Genomic DNA, 11133 nt, shown 5'->3' with positions numbered 1-11133 from the left:
ATATCCATTTGCCAAAAATTATGTATGCAATAAATCTTCATTACTAACAACAAATCACCGATAATCATCATGGCAATATATACAATATAGAGAGCAACATTTGTAACAACATGAGAAAAACATTACAACATGAATGCAACATCTAGAACAGACTACAGAATCATCGCAACATGGGGCACATGTGTGTAAAGAAAATCGAAAAAGAGCTTGTGGCATGTTGGACGAACAATAGAATTGGATGACATGTCATTTTGAATACTACAAGGTTAGAAAACTACAGAAATTCAGATCACGTATGTCCTTGAATTGCAGGTAATAAAGCAAAAGAATTCTAACATGAGGTTAGAGTGGAACAAAAAAAATCTTCAAACTGAAGGGCAAATGAATCCTTTAATTTTTTTAAAAAATTGTAACCCTTCGAATCAAGCAACAAACACAAGAATATTTTCCAAGGGACTGAATCCTTCGCAAGTCTTTTGAAATTCCTTTTAAATCAAAGGAGCCCTCAGTGGCGATGGGCAAGGTTCCAAGCTTGCTGCGGTGATGTTGGGCGATGTTCGTGCTTGCGTGTGCCGGCCCCCCTTGTGTATTCTTTTGTGCGCTGAAAACATTTGTAGGTAGGTATACATAATTCAGAAAATGCATATGGTTGGGTAACATAAAGCGGAAAGGTATGGAACTGATCACACGACCTTAATTTAATATTTGCTTCTCAAGGCACGATTTTGTTTAGTCTGCCAGCAGAGCAAAACTCACGAGCAGCCCTCTCTTCATCAATAAATAAACAGGAGAAAATCATGCTTAGTTTGAGCTAGTAGGGCACGTATGAGCAGCTTCAGTTGCGGGGCACAGCTGGACTGCAGGGGACGTTCTACCTTGCACGAACTACTACAGAAACCTGAATATGAATTCTCACTGTCTCTCCACGCTAACCCCACAACATACAATATATAAAACGCATACATCTCCAATACATAGTACATATATTATAGTATATTAGATCTGATAAAATATAGTTTGATGAAATCAAATCGACGATGGACCGGGCACCGGCAGCAGATTTTATTAGCAAGCAAGCTAGTTCTTTCGTGAATCGCCCTCGCTTTCGTGGGGCGTGCTGCCGTTGATCAGTTAGCCATGGGCAGAAGGGAAATGAGGTGACGAGACAACTGCATCTACAGGGAAGTTTGCCTCCGCAAGTTTCATGCCAACAATCAAGGACGTTGACACTGAGCACTCATCCATCATCCTAGCTAGATCCTACGTTCCTAATTCTAAACAATGGATGTCTTTAGCCTTTAGGAAAGATACAAATGTGATGCAAGAGTGCATGTTTGACAGTACTGTTCAGGTAACTATGCAGCTCCAAAAGTTCATATTGGATTTTTTACTGACTGCAAAATTTGACATGCGAAATTAGATAGTTGGGCTAGACTCCTTGCATTATTTGTGACACATAGTCGAATCAGAAAATCAAAATAAAATATGGAAGGGGTTCTCATCAAATCAAAACACATAATAGAGAAAAGAGCTTAGAAATGGAATGTCACAACTTCGTGAGTCCTAGTATCCTACAAAGAATAAAAGGAGAAAAAAAACATGTGGAATATTTAGACATGTCACTTTTGAATGTTCTGCAAAAAAATTGCATGACGTGATATCGCATCCACTCTCTTTAGGGCGATACATGAGAGCTGAGAGCTGCCCACCCCTCCCCTCCCTTCCACCTCTGCCCCTCCTACTCAGGCACGACACCTCACCGGTCCACACTCCTTCCCCCAACACCCAACTTCTGCTCCTCCCCTCCCTCGTTTATCCTTTCTGCATCCTGTCAGATCCTAGGGTTTTCCTTGGTCAAACTCACACTGCCTCTAAGGACTCCTTGTGGGAGGACGGCTCTTCCCGGTGGTCCTACAAAGGCATGGTGCACGATGGGGGCCTTAGAGCATCTCTAACAGAGCCCGTAAACAGGCCAAAACCAAAAAATAACCGCCAGTTTACGGGTTCAGGCTGAAATTTGGCGCCGATCAGTGACCGTAAAAGGGCCAAAACCGAAAAACTTTTTTCGGGCCGAGACCGAAAACTCAAAACGGCATGCATTTGTAGGGGTCGATCGAGCGAACTGAACGCTCGATCCCTATCTAGGGCGCGCTGAAATTTCAGCTGACGCAACCGCTCGCTCGCTCCTTCCCCGCGTCGCCACCACACTCCGCCGCCGTCGCCCCTCCCGATTCGCCCGAGCCCCGCATCCCCGAGGTAGCGCCGGTCGCCCCGCACCCCGCCCGCTATTCCTCGCCCAACTCCGGCTGCCGCCCCCACCGCCGCCGCCGCTCCGTCCGAATCGAGGATGAGCTCGTGCGACGAGTTTGATCTATCGGATTCGTCAAGCTCCGACGATTCCGACCTCGACGAGCTGCTCCAAGACGACGAGATGGAGGCCACCATGCTCCTCCTGTCCGTCAAGGACCTGGAGGACCGCACGAAGCTGCTGAATCGGAGGCGCGACTCCGTGTTCGGCCGGAACCACATCCAGTGGAATCACCTCCTCGGCCACGAGCAGCTGATGGAGGACTACTTCGCCGAGGTACCTACCTATCCTCCCCATCTGTTCCGTAGGAGGTATCGCATGCGGCGTAGCTTGTTCATCCGGATCGTGAAGGCCTGCGAAGCCAATTCGAATTACTTCAAGCAACGTAGGAATGCCGCCGGGGTGATGGGTTTCAGCGCTTTCCAAAAGATCTCTGCTGCCATGAGGGTCATTGCCTATGGCATCCCTGCGGATTACACCGACGAGTATCTTCGAATTGGCGAAGATACTAACACGGAGTCAGTCCGCAGGTTTGCTCGCATGATTATCAAGTTGTTTGGGCCAACGTATCTCCGAGCTCCCAATGAGAATGGCACGAAACGGTTGATGGAGATAAATGAGAAAAGAGGTTGGCCTGGCATGCTTGGTAGTCTTGATTGTATGCATTGGACATGGAAGAATTGTCCAAAGGCATGGCATGACCAGTACTGTGGCAAGAGCAAAGATGCAACCATTGTACTTGAGGCCGTTGCATCACAAGATTTGTGGATTTAACACTGTTTTTTTGGTTTATCGGGGATACTCAATGACATCAACGTGCTGCAAAGGTCTCCTTTGTTTGCCAAATTAGCAAATGGGGAAGCACCGACTTGCAACTACAAGGACATGAACAATGAGTACACAATGGGATATTACCTAGCCGATGGCATCTATCCGGATTGGGCAACTTTTGTTAAGTATGTCAAGGATCCCCAAGATAGAATAGAAGCTGAATTTGCCAAGGCTCAAGAAGCAGCTCGCAAGGACATTGAGAGAGCTTTTGGTGTTTTGCAAGCAAGGTTTGCAATTGTTCGTGGCCCAGCCTGATACGTCTCCGACGTATCGATAATTTCTTATGTTTCATGCAACATTATTGATGATATCTACATGTTTTATGCACACTTTATGTCATATTCGTGCATTTTCTGGAACTAACCTATTAACAAGATGCCGAAGTGCCAGTTCCTGTTTTCTGCTGTTTTTGGTTTCAGAAATCCTAGTAACGAAATATTCTCGGAATCGGACGAAATCAACACCCAGGTTCCTATTTTGCCTGGAAGCATCCAGAACACACGAGAACCGCCAGAGAGGGGGCACTGGGCCCCCAGACCATAGGCCGGCGCGGCCCAGGCCCTGGCCGCGTCGCCCTATAGTGTCGTCGCCCCGTTGACCTCCTGACGCCGCCTCTTCGCCTATATAAAGCCCCTGGACCTAAAACCTCGATACGAAAAAAGCCACGGTACGAGAAACCTTCCAGAGCCGCCGCCATCGCGAAGCCAAGATCTGGGGGACAGGAGTCTCTGTTCCGGCACGCCGCCGGGACGGGGAAGTGCCCCCGGAAGGCTCCTCCATCGACACCACCGCCATCTTCATCAACGCTGCTGTCTCCCATGAGGAGGGAGTAGTTCTCCATCGAGGCTCGGGGCTGTACCGGTAGCTATGTGGTTCATCTCTCTCCTATGTACTTCAATACAATAATCTCATGAGCTGCCTTACATGATTGAGATTCATATGATGATGCTTGTAATCTAGATGTCGTTATGCTAGTCAAGTGAATTTTACTTATGTGATCTCCGGAGACTCCTTGTCCCACGTGTGTAAAAGTGACAGTGTGTGCACCGTGTGGGTCTCTTAGGCTATATTTCACAGAATACTTATTCACTGTTATGAATAGCATAGTGAAGTGCTTATTTATATCTCTTTATGATTGCAAGGTGTTTTGTATCACAATTTATCTATGTGCTACTCTAGTGATGTTATTAAAGTAGTTTTATTCCTCCTGCACGGTGTAATGGTGACAGTGTGTGCATCCGTGTTAGTACTTGGCGTAGGCTATGATTATGATCTCTTGTAGATTATGAAGTTAACTATTGCTATGATGGTATTGATGTGATCTATTCCTCCTACATAGTGTGAAGGTGACAGTGTGCATGCTATGTTAGTACTTGGTTTAGTCGTATTGATCTTTCATGCACTCTAAGGTTATTTAAATATGAACATTGAATTGTGGAGCTTGTTAACTCCGGCATTGAGGGTTCGTGTAATCCTACGCAATGGTGTTCATCATCCAACAAGAGTGTAGAGTATGCATTTATCTATTCTGTTATGTGATCAATGTTGAGAGTGTCCACTAGTGAAAGTCTAATCCCTAGGCCTTGTCCCTAAATACTGCTATTGCTGCTTGTTTACTGTTTTACTGCGTTACTACTGCTTGTTTACTGTCCTGGGCAAAGCACTTTTCTGGTGCCGTTGCTACTGCTCATATATATTCATACCACCTGTATTTCACTATCTCTTCGCCGAACTAGTGCACCTATTAGGTGTGTTGGGGACACAAGAGACTTCTTGCTTTGTGGTTGCAGGGTTGCATGAGAGGGATATCTTTGACCTCTTCCTCCCTGAGTTCGATAAACCTTGGGTGATCCACTTAAGGGAAAACTTGCTGCTGTTCTACAAACCTCTGCTCTTGGAGGCCCAACACTGTCTACAGGAAAGGAGGGGGCGTAGACATCACAGCCCGATTTTGGGACAAGAAAACCCTGGTCAACATCATGACATGTTGTGTGATTCTTCACAACATGATCATCGAGGATGAAAGAGAGTTGAGCTTGCCCTGCTTCTATGACAATATTGGCACCCGAGTGGAACCCCAACGCAATCCGGATCGCATTGAAGCTTTTCTTGAAACCCATCGGCAGATTGAGAATGCCAATACCCATGCCCAGCTCGTCTATGATTTGAAGATGCACCACTGGCAGCGACATGGCCGTCGCCTTTGATCCTACCATCCCATTCATTTGTTTGTCACATGTATCATTGTTGAGATATTTGTGCATTTGTCCAATTTTCCCGAAGTTGTTGTAATTTGGTTGAGACATTTTACATTTGTTCAATTTCCCATAACTGTTGTAATAATTTGGTTCTATGGCAATTATTTATGTTATAATAATTTGGATGATTATTTGATTAATTATGATAGATTGTTCTATGTGTTGCATATGAATTCTATGAAAAACTCTGCCTTTTTACGGGTTCGGAAAATGGCAGGCGCAGAACAGAGCCCGTATCGAAAACTGAAAAACGTTTTTCAGTTTTCGATACGGGCTCTGTTCTGCACCTGCCATTTTTCGGCCCGTAAACACGAGTTCGGTGCACTGAACTCGTGTTTTTCCGTTCGCGTTTTTACGAGCTCTGCTAGAGATGCTCTTAGCGTGGAGACTCTGAGCGCCATATCTCTCTTCCCACGGATGGCTGCTTTGTTCCCAATACCTATTTGACATGTGGTCTCAGTGGTTGTCTGCCCCGATCACACGATTGGAGGCCGTTGTGGTCAGAGCATTGAGCGCAAGAAGAATCCCGGTGCTGCTAATGAGTTAATAACTGTTATTGCACATTAGACATATGTTTTTTTTAATGTTTTACCGCGCAAGTGCGCACCTATTTGATTGATTTCACCACGATCCCCAAAATCAAGGGGAAGAAAACAAACTAAGGAAGCTTCTCAGTTTTTTAGTGAAATATATGTTGATGGCAAGCCATAAAGATCTTCCATGCAAAGAGCCATGCACCTAAGAACAAAGAGGAAGTGAGAAAACACATTGTAAAAAGACGCAGAGATTTTAGCGAGGTGTGGTACGACTGCACCTGCTCTTAGTAGTAATCATACCACACTCGCGATCTCTACTTTGTCGACTATTTTCACAATGTGATCGAATCTCGCGTATGAGACATAACTGGGCCATAGCATTCAAAACAGTACCGTGAACCTCACCTTGAAAAGGGATTCGGAGGGGGGTCAACAGAAGGGCATCTACCCCTGATATAGTTTGGACCTCGGAGATTACGACATCGATATTTATCATCAACACCACCATATATGCAGTCTTCATCGACTTCTTCATTCATCCCACTGTAATTTCAAACACCGGTGTAGATTTGCGCATGTGCTATTTTAATCATTCTATTGCCTTTCATATAAATATTATGATGATGTCTTGAGCTCACTGGCGGAGCTTCGTTGGGGCAAAACTGGGTCATGGCCCGCCCAGCTTTTTTGCCCAAAAATGATTAACCCATATGCATCAGAGGCCCAGTCCAACAGCACGCACCGTCCATCTCTGTATGCTCCTTCCACTAGCTCGTTCCTCTGGATTCTCTAGACAAAATTCATAGCTCCGGGAAGGTCTTGCTAGGTTTTGCAATCTGGACAGAAAATGAGGTGAAAATCGAAGGAAACGCTGGAGATTAAGATGCACAAGAACGTTGTGCTGCCCCCGGAAGCCAGGGCCTTCGTAGTTCGTAGGGCATGGTAGCAACGTACGAGGCTGGCAAGAGTGCTAGCAGCAGGTAGCAACGTACGACGCTGCGTCTTACGTACAGCTCCGACGGAATCGATCCACTTCTCGTCTCCAATTACCCTGTCCATGTAGTTATCTTTATTTCCCAAATTTATGGTTATCAATATTTTATCATCTATTGTGATTTTGTTCTTCAGTTTTGCAAATTGCAGCAACCAACAACCATGGAAAAGGCCAATGAGAGGATTTTTTTTGCAGCCTTTTCTTTTGGCTGGCCCGCCCATGAATTTTTTTCAAGCTCCGCCACTGCTTGAGCTCCCATGTAGTAGTTTCATTAGTTCTTAGAGATATAGAAGCAATCACTCTCCTTCGTTGACCATGGATAATGTTTTGATGTGGTCGTCTGCTAGGTTAGAGGATATGGGGTGATGTTTTATTGACTGCATTAACGTAGAACAATTGGGGTTCTTCATAGATTTATAATCAGTTAAAATATAATGAAGTAGGGAGCCATGGTTCCTCAATTCGATAAAAAAAAGTACTTCCTCCAATACTGTTAAATTCGAGATGCACAATAAACGAAGAACGAAAAGTAAATCACTGCAGGTGACACGAGATTTTAACGTGGAAAACCCTTGCAATACACAAGGGAAAAACCACGGGCGCCAGCCAGCAAAACTTCACTATTTCGGTGGTGTTTACAAACGCCGTGGGTGTACAATGATGCGATGAAACCCTAGCGGCGGCTTACAGGGAAAATATATAGACGGTGGCAACGATCCGTACCGCGGGGGGCTGCCGCCCCCTGCACCCCCCGCAGGCGTCCCTGTAGGGCACGACATATGGGCTAACTTCTGACTACGCTACGCTTCGGCCCAAGCCTCCGGCGACGGGCCTCGCTCCGCTCGTCAGAAGTTAGCCTCCCTTTAGTATATGAATTTGGATCACAATATAACAAATACAAAATAAGTGTTGAGGTTTTAGCTCAAAATAGTTTAATTTTAAAATAAAATGACAACACTTATCTTGGATCAAAATACTTCCAATATTATTATTCTATAAGAGTTCGATCTAAAGAGACCAATTTAGGTTAGCAGACAAATAAAAATCAACTTGCAATTGAGAGTCTGATCTCAGAGATGCCAGGCGAACCCAAATCCGTATCACACGTCTTCAATGAAGTAAAAAAAAAAAAAAACCGTGTCTAGGAGGAACTAGATACTTTTTTTTTTTGATATAGTGGAAGCAGGATTTGATGTGACAATTTCGAAATTCGTTTCTAACAGGAATCGAACTCCGGTGGTTGAGTGCACCCCTACAACCGGGCTAAGCTCACATCATCCACACGTCTTCAATGAAGTAACTGTAACACTATCTCCGGTCGGCCCCAACGATCACAAATGCTACTGCTACCATTAGTTTTGTAGTCACTACAAATTGAGCTTCTATTAGCTACGGAAGCTTTGGAGAGACAAATTAAAGTAGACATTAGACCATCCCCACTCGTTGTCGCTCCTCACGCCCAAATCCGGCGAAATTTTTGTCCGGATTGGAGGAAGATTTGGCGTGGGGAGCGCCGAAGTTCCAGCTGTCCCCCCCGGCAGGGAACCCCCAACCTCGACCATTTGACATATTTCAAACAAATTTAACATTAAATTTAACAAGTTCGGCGACCAAGAGTACGAAAATTGCTGAAACAAATTCGCTGTCTCGGCTTGCACTTCCGGCGACCTGGTGCCGACCCACCACGTCGACCAGTTGCCAGTCCGGCGTACATGCTTGCCAAGCAACCGAGGATCATCATGTGCTCGTCGTCTTGGGCGGCTGCTGCCATCTCTTCTTGCATAAGCTCGACGAACATCTGCTCCTCCTCTTCGTCCGAGTCCATGGCCGGCGAGGCAAATGGACGAACACCTGACGGGCGTGGTCGAGGCAACCCGAGCCGCGAGCGACGAGGAGCAGGCCAAAGTCGGAAAACAGGCCGGCGGAAGAGCAGCCAGATAGGCCGTCGTCCAAAGACGACGGAATATAGGCAGGTGGGGAAGGAGGGGCGGCGGAATTTGGGCAACAAGCCGGCGGGGTGGTGCCGGCGGCGAGAGAGATACGAGGGGTGGGGGAGATTTTGAGCGACGTGGCGGTGGGGTTCGTGCGTCGAGTCACCGACAGATCGGGCCCTTCCCCGCTTTTCACTCGTCCGGAGTCCCCGATAGGTCCCGGGGGGACGGGGATGGCGTGGGCTCGCCGGATGGATGAAGGCCAAATCCGGACGAAAACGAGGAACCGGGGGCGCGACTGAACCGAATTTCGCCGTCCGGATGGTAAAAACGTCGCTCGGGGGGCCTCGTCGGGGACGAGTGAAGATGCTCTTACTAGCAGCATTTGAAGCACTGCTACGGCTTAAAGAGTAAACTAGCCGTGCGTGTCAAGTGCTAGGCACTGTCTGCTTAATAATTTCAGGGAGAAATTTTGGTGCTTCCACAAAAGAGCATAATGAAGGAGATCGAGTTGCTTAAAAAAAGGTAAAGGAAAGCAGCAGCTGAGCAGCAGTAGCAGTAGCAAATGATTTGGTGAGGACGAACCATCCGGAAGGTGACCCGTCCCTTTTCCCTTACCTCACCTCACCTTCTTCGTCTACCTTCCTTCATTCACTTGCCCTATAGATCTCCTCCCTCCAAGGACTCTCACTCAGCAAGCGCACGGTCGGAATCCAATCCAAGCACCTCAGCTAGCTCCAACAATAGCCGCCAGCCGCCGCACTCCTCGTCCCCGGCCGGCGCGCGCGCGGCAATAATGTCTTCCAACGGCAAGCCCAATCCGCAGCCGCCCGCCGCCACCAACGGGGCCGGCGCCGGCGGTGCGCCCAAGATGTACCAGCGCCCCATCTACCGCCCGCAGGGCCCCGCCAAGGGCCGCCGCGGCGGAGGCGGGCGCTCCTCCTGCCGCTTCAGCTGCTGCTGCTGCTTCTTCTGGGCCGTGCTCGTCGTGCTCCTCCTCGCCCTCGTCGCCGCCGTCGCCGGCGGCGCCTTCTACCTCCTCTACCGCCCCCACCGCCCGGCCTTCACCCTCTCCGTCGCGCGCGTCAACAAGCTCAGCCTCTCCAGCTCCGCCACGGCGCCCGCGCTCACCGACTCCATCGACTTCACGCTCACCGCCAAGAACCCCAACAAGAAGCTCGTCTACCTCTACGACGACTTCACCGTCACCGCCGCGACGGCCGCCAACGCCGTGCCGCTCGGGGAGGCCACCGTGCCCGGGTTCGCGCACGAGGCCAACAACATCACCGTCATCAAGGCCACCGTCTCCGCCGCCGCGCTCGGGGTCGACCCCACCGCGGCCAGCTCCGACATCAAGAAATCCGGCACCTTCGCCATCACCCTCGACCTGGAGACCAAGGCGGGTGTCAAGGTGGGCGGGCTCAGGACTAAGAAGATCGGCATCCAGGTGCACTGCGATGGCATCAAGGTGTCCGCGCCCGCACCGGCACCGGCCAAGAAGGGGATAAAGCTCACTACCGCAAAGGCGCCAGCGAAGTCGCCAGCCGTTGTGGAGGCCCCGGCGCCGTCCACTGCCGCCGCCGCCGACGCGACCACCAGTCCCCCGGCGGCGACCACCGTCGCGCGCGTGTGCCAGGTCAGGATCCGAGTCAAGATCTGGAAGTGGACCTTCTAGTGACATCACAAACTCATAGGGGCTGCATTGCAAACACAAATCAGACAAAACAGGGTTACTTTTACTTTTCCTCCTGGGACGCGGTGGGCCGTATAGTAGAAACCAAATCAACCGTCGGTTGCTGTAAATTTTTTTCCACATTTGAATTTTACGAAATTTGGCGGGGAAGGGAAGGAGTGATGCGAGGTGGTATGTGTGAGGCTTGAGATATTTGTTTATTTTTTTATTTTTCCTATTTCTTTTTGTTACTACCTTCTTTTTTGTTAGTGCCGGTACAACCTGGGGATTTGTTCTGTTTAACTCTGTACTACGAATCTATCTGAATTGTAATTGGTAGCGACCATGTATTGCTAATGTATTGTCAGATTATACTTTTCATTTTTTGCTGTATTCTCACTAGCCAGCTTAGTGATTGTATGTATTCCCTCTGTCCTATGAAAATTGTTTGAGATTTGTCAAATCTAGATATATTTAAATGCTATTTATTATCTAGGTATATTCAAATTTTAAACAACCTTCATAGTACTGAAGGAGTACGAACCTCTCATGAATTCAATACTAGAAAACAAAACAAAAAATGCTGCAATAGAATATTGAGGA

General features: G+C 47.9%; 2 protein-coding genes across 2 annotated transcripts; both read left to right on the top strand.

Annotated features, from left to right (window-relative positions):
• The first annotated feature begins 2347 nt into the window (after window positions 1-2347).
• On the top strand, window positions 2348-3082 carry LOC127339332 (uncharacterized). The gene has a single exon (XM_051365196.1). It carries the CDS (start codon window positions 2348-2350, stop codon window positions 3080-3082), a length of 735 nt encoding a protein of 244 aa, XP_051221156.1.
• Window positions 3083-9403: 6321 nt separating this feature from the next.
• Window positions 9404-10911, top strand: LOC127341482 (NDR1/HIN1-like protein 13). Its single transcript, XM_051367332.2, has one exon. The coding sequence runs from the start codon at window positions 9655-9657 to the stop codon at window positions 10531-10533; it is 879 nt and encodes a 292-aa protein (XP_051223292.1). The 5' UTR covers window positions 9404-9654; the 3' UTR covers window positions 10534-10911.
• The last annotated feature ends 222 nt before the right edge of the window (window positions 10912-11133 follow it).

The sequence above is a fragment of the Lolium perenne genome, chromosome 3, assembly GCF_019359855.2.
Source record: "Lolium perenne isolate Kyuss_39 chromosome 3, Kyuss_2.0, whole genome shotgun sequence".
In the NCBI taxonomy this organism is placed as follows: Eukaryota; Viridiplantae; Streptophyta; class Magnoliopsida; order Poales; family Poaceae; genus Lolium; species Lolium perenne.
The sequence above is the reverse complement of the archived record's forward strand: the minus strand, read 5'-3'. Positions and strand labels throughout refer to the sequence as shown.

Coding starts and splice junctions, on each gene's coding strand:
- LOC127341482 (XM_051367332.2), top strand. CDS start 9,655: ATGTCTTCCAACGGCAAGCCCAATCCGCAGCCGCCCGCCGCCACCAAC.
- LOC127339332 (XM_051365196.1), top strand. CDS start 2,348: ATGAGCTCGTGCGACGAGTTTGATCTATCGGATTCGTCAAGCTCCGAC.